This window comes from Hibiscus syriacus, unplaced genomic scaffold (assembly GCF_006381635.1).
Source record: "Hibiscus syriacus cultivar Baekdansim isolate YM2019G1 unplaced genomic scaffold, ASM638163v2 tig00110221_pilon, whole genome shotgun sequence".
Lineage (NCBI taxonomy): Eukaryota > Viridiplantae > Streptophyta > Magnoliopsida > Malvales > Malvaceae > Hibiscus > Hibiscus syriacus.
The window spans coordinates 2,151,527-2,156,974 of NW_024062635.1; the positions used below are offsets into that span (position 1 = coordinate 2,151,527).

The window sequence follows — 5,448 nt, forward strand, 5'->3', positions numbered from 1 at the left end:
TTAATTTCGTTTTGGTCACTTTAGTTAAAAAATAGACATGATAATTTTAATTTTTTTCAATAATAGTGTGATATTACTTATGCTGATATGTTAGCATTACGAATAAAACGGAACCAAAACATATTGCCAAGTATAATTTTGAAGAAAAAAAATAGGTGACTAAAACTGATCAGTGGAAATAGGTGAATAACTAAATACGTAGTTTACCTTTTACTGCAGTATCAGTTACCACGTTTGTTTTGGTTTTGGTACTTTTCCTGGTCCCTATCGAATCTCAAACATGGAAACTAACCAGCTTCTTGTCCAAGCGAAGCACCGTCACTGCCCTTATATAATACTCTCAAAACCAAACTCTTCAAACATACCCACCCATCCCTGAATCTTCACTCTTTCTAAGTTCATTTATTCTTTGTTTTGTCATCTTCTTTTTTTTTTCTTACCTGTTATATCCAACAATGGTGGATACAAGGCCGTTCCTTCCGGTCTCCAACTCCGGTGGCTCCAATCCATCGGAGCCGCTTGAAAGTCGCCGCAAACCCATGAAAATGCAGCTCTCTATCTTTCTTGGGTTGTTAGCGGTTGGATTGTTTGCGGCTTTGTTGACGAGTAACAATGGGTCAGATTTCGTAACAGAAAACGAACACGGTTCATTGGCTTCGTCGACCACCGCCAAGCCTGAACTGTTGAAGCCGGTGTCACGTGGGCCAGCTGCCGGAGTATCAGAGAAATCGAACCGGCTTTTTGCCAAAGATGATGGAAATATGGTGGCGTTTCCGTGGAATAATAGCATGTTGTCATGGCAAAGAACAGCTTTTCACTTTCAACCTGAAAGGAATTGGATGAATGGTATGAGAAAAAAAAGTGTCATTTTTCCCGTTTTTCTTTGAAAATCGTTACTGTAAAAATGCCCCACATTGATATAAAAGTAGGAAAATAAAAGGAAATCCAAAAGATCAAATATTTTGAACACTGAAGTTTATTAACGTAAAAGAATGAAATTTCTGATTTTATTTCGATTGTTGTTTGCCTTTCTTTTAATGTATGAAGTTTTTATGTTAAGAAAACTGACATTTGGATTTTTGTTTTTTGTATGGCCGGGTGCTTGTTATACGTTGTTCTTCGACATGGGAATCTGGCTTCAGATCCTAATGGTAAGTCTCAACTTTTTTTATAGTTTTTGTTAATGAATTTCTCTGTATAATCTATATGCAGAAACTTGTGTAAATGTGAGTGAGACCTTTTTTCTGAGGTGAAAAGTAAAGAGACTTTTTTGGGGACAGACGCTAACTAGAAAATAATTAAAGATTAATTAGGCAACATATTAGATTCTATATATTCCTAATCATTCATAGTTAGTCAAAAAGATGGACCCCACCTTTTCTATTAATTTTAGATTACCTTTTTTCCATTGAATGTATTACTATATATTATTATCAAATTAAATTCCATTAATTTCTTCAATTATCCTGGAAATATAAAATTCACAAAAATTATACGAGACATGAAAAGTTTTTATGACAGCTCATGAAATGTTGGAATTGTGTTTTTGTTCTGTTTGGTATTTTCTTGAAGTTCATGTCTACCTCACTGTCATAGTCGGACTCTTTGTATTTGCACGTATAAACAGTAAAAATGTCATGGCAGTCAGTTCTGTAAGATTTTGTGATTGTTTTATGACTTGATGAAATTTTGGTTGGCAATGAAAACAGGTCCACTGTTCTACAAGGGATGGTATCATTTCTTCTACCAATACAATCCCCATGCGGCTGTGTGGGGTGACATAGTTTGGGGTCATGCTGTATCCAAGGACTTGATCCATTGGCTTCACCTCCCATTGGCAATGGTCGCTGACCGGACATTCGACAAAAATGGCGTCTGGACTGGTTCTGCCACTATCCTCCCCGACGGCAAAATTGTTATGCTATATACGGGATCAGATGTCGATGCTGTTCAAGTTCAAAATCTTGCTTATCCTGCTGACCACACTGACCCTCTTCTTATCAATTGGGTCAAGTTCTCTGGGAACCCTGTTCTAGTTCCACCGTCGGGCATCCTTAGCAAGGATTTTCGAGACCCGACGACCGCCTGGTTGACCTCCGAAGGGAAATGGCGCATTACCATAGGGTCCAAGATCAATAAAACTGGTATAGCTTTGGTGTATGATACTAATGATTTCATAACCTATGAGAAATTGGATGGTGAACTTCGTGCTGTCGATGGAACTGGCATGTGGGAGTGTGTGGACTTCTTCCCTGTTTCGACAATGAGAGAAAATGGCTTGGACACATCGGTTAACAGTCCGGATGTTAAGCATGTGTTGAAGGTAAGCCTGGATGATGACAGGAATGACTACTATGCTATTGGGACTTATCATGAGAAGAATGCTGCATTTATTCCCGATGATCCTGAGAACGATGTTGGCATTGGACTTCGGTATGATTATGGTGTGTATTATGCTGCCAAGACTTTCTATGATCAGAACAAAAACAGAAGAGTCTTGTGGGGCTGGATCAAGGAATCTGATAGCGAAGCTGCCGATATGCAGAAAGGATGGGCATCTGTTCAGGTGAATACAACACATTGGACCATAAACTCCATAAGCATGAACTAAAGACCCAGATTTCTTCAGTTTCTAATGTGCTGTTTCACTTTACTTACAGAGCATCCCAAGGACGATTTTGTTAGACCAGAAGACTGGTACTCATTTGCTCCAATGGCCAGTGGAAGAAATAGAAAGTTTAAGGTTGAACAGCTACGAATTTAACCAGGTGACATTCCAGGCAGGATCAGTTGTTCCTCTAGATGTTGGCCCAGCCACACAGGTTCGTCTTTTCTCTCATGTATTTATGCGTATCATTGGTACTTTGTTTCACCGAGATCCTGTTAGTTGACAAGAAGATTCCGGTGGTGTGACAGTTGGATATCATAGCAGAGTTCGAGATCGATAAAGAGGCTTTAGACAAAGCAACCGGGTACAATCTTACATTCAGCTGCAGTAGCAGCGGTGGAGCTGTAAAACGTGGGGCATTGGGACCATTTGGTCTGTTGGTGCTGGCCGATGACAGCCTCAGCGAGCAAACACCTGTATATTTCTACATTGCTAAAGGACCCGATGGAAATCTCAAGACATTCTTCTGCAACGACCAATCTCGGTATGTATATAAACTAAACCCGTTCTTCACGTAAACGTGAGCCTTGTACATAGCAATTACCATAATGTGTTTTTTCAGATCATCCGAGGCATCTGACGTTAATAAACAAATCTATGGGAGCGTGGTTCCAGTACTGGAAGGCGAAAACTTATCCCTCAGGGTATTGGTGAGTGAAGTTACTTGTTTCATGCTCCTAGTTGTACAAATGGCTTGTTTTGAGGAGCAATGAGGATGAAAACGGTATTACTTTTTGTAGGTGGATCATTCAGTAATCGAAAGCTTTGTTCAAGGTGGAAGGACAGTGATAACATCTAGGGTTTATCCGACAAAAGCAATCTATGGAGCTGCTAGACTGTTCCTATTCAACAATGCTACCGAGGCGGGGGTTAGTGCTTCACTTAGGATTTGGCAAATGAACTCTGCATTCATTCGGCCATATCCGGATCTCGATAACAAGCCCCTATAGGATGCGTTTATGCAGACCTTGTCATTCGCGTTCCTTGTGCCATTCAAAGGAAGTTTCTTGTAATAAACATGTTTTTTTTGTAAGGATAATAAAAATTTAACTTAAAACATAAGAAGCAGGGAAATCAAATCATCAAAGGAAATCTCCAAATGCATATGAGATTTGGATTTAACTAGAAATTTGATTTAAAAGAGCCTTCGATGGTAGGCCACGGGCTATCTGATAGGGTTTTTTTTTATCCATCAGGTCATCCGAGATTTTATTTAATCCAGGGCACTTGGAATTTTATTTTTGGATATATGGTATTTTTTACAGTGTTCATGGAACTTGTCACGTATAAAAAATATTTTTTTATTAAAATTTATCACATCGAGATAAAAAGTTTGAATAAAAAAATATTTTGTATTAGAATTCGTCACCTCGACATGACAAATTTCATGCATTGTAGAAAATTCCGTATATCACAAAATAAAAGTGTTTATGCCCTATTATGCACAAAAAATAATAATAAAATTTGGCTGCCCTATTGGGCCAAAAAACCATCTAATAGCTTGCCAAGCATCCAACTATCTGGAGTCTTAATTGCGCCGAGAATTTAAGGCCACCTCAATGGTGGATCCATCCAATTGGGTTTTTGTTCCTGGCTCTCGCAAAACCTATATGTATTCTATTATCCTACATTATAACTGACTTAATGATTGAGCCTCTTCGTGACCAAATCTTTAATATCTTGGAGTCCATAAAGAACCAGATCCTGGATTATATTTAGGTATTCCAATGATAGTAGGCAAGAACAAGACGACGACCTTTGATTTTCTGCAAGATGTTTAATCGAGTTCTGTTTTATGTGAATCTTGAGACTTTCAAGTTAAATTGGAAAGATAATAGATAGCGGACCATATTTATCCGAATCCCATCTGAAAATTCTTTATAAATCAATTAATGTCTTAATATTCTAAATCAACTTCAATAAAAAAAATATTTGAAACTTAAAAATAGTAGGTCAGATGAAGATCAAGTATTACAACTTACCCTAACATAAATTTAGTGTTACGATTGTTGGAACCGCTTTTCGATTGGGCCCCGAATTTAGGCTTTGACTTAGATTAAACGAATTGGAGTCGCTACCGATCATTTATTTAAAAATAAATAAGTTGACCGGATACCTTATTTCTTACTTGATCTGCATCGTGCCAGAGATGTGTCGGATTCGGGAGTCGGTTACAATCAAGAAAGGGTTAACACCCTTGAACTGCACTTTCGGTACTATGTAATTTCCATTTGTCTTTAATTAAAAAAATATGTAAGTTTAAATTAAAAAGTAAAATAACGATCCCAGATACTTTCCTCTGATTGATTAAAAACATAACCTTTAAAAGTCGAAAGATGTGTTAAAAATGATAATAAATAATAAAGAAAAAAATGAATGAAGTAAAGAAAATAACAAAGAATAAAGAAAATAAAAAAATTTATAGATAAAAATGAATGAAATAAATAAAACAAAAAAATGGAGAACAATAATAATAATAATAATAATATATACATAGCAAACAACTAAATAAAAATAAGAAGATAATGCGAATAAAAAAATGAATAAATGAAAGAAATAAAAGGGAGATGAAAGATAGAAATAAAAGAAAAATAAAAAAGAAAGTAAAAATGAATAAGTAAAATATAAAAGTAAAATAGAAAATAAAATAATAATAATAATAGAAATAATAAAATAGTAAAAGAGTATAGAAAGAAATAAGTAAAATATATATATACATATATGAATAAAAAATAATAATATTAAAAATAATACTAATAATAGTTATAATAAAAATAAAT

The 5,448-nt window shown here is 35.8% G+C and overlaps 1 protein-coding gene across 1 annotated transcript; it reads left to right on the top strand.

Annotated features, from left to right (window-relative positions):
• Positions 1-394: 394 nt before the first annotated feature.
• Positions 395-3,727, top strand: LOC120114289 (acid beta-fructofuranosidase-like). Its single transcript, XM_039135251.1, has 7 exons — positions 395-846; positions 1,143-1,151; positions 1,710-2,566; positions 2,661-2,822; positions 2,917-3,152; positions 3,231-3,318; positions 3,409-3,727. Exons 1-7 carry the CDS (start codon positions 456-458, stop codon positions 3,616-3,618), a joined length of 1,953 nt encoding a protein of 650 aa, XP_038991182.1. The 5' UTR covers positions 395-455; the 3' UTR covers positions 3,619-3,727.
• Positions 3,728-5,448: the final 1,721 nt, after the last annotated feature.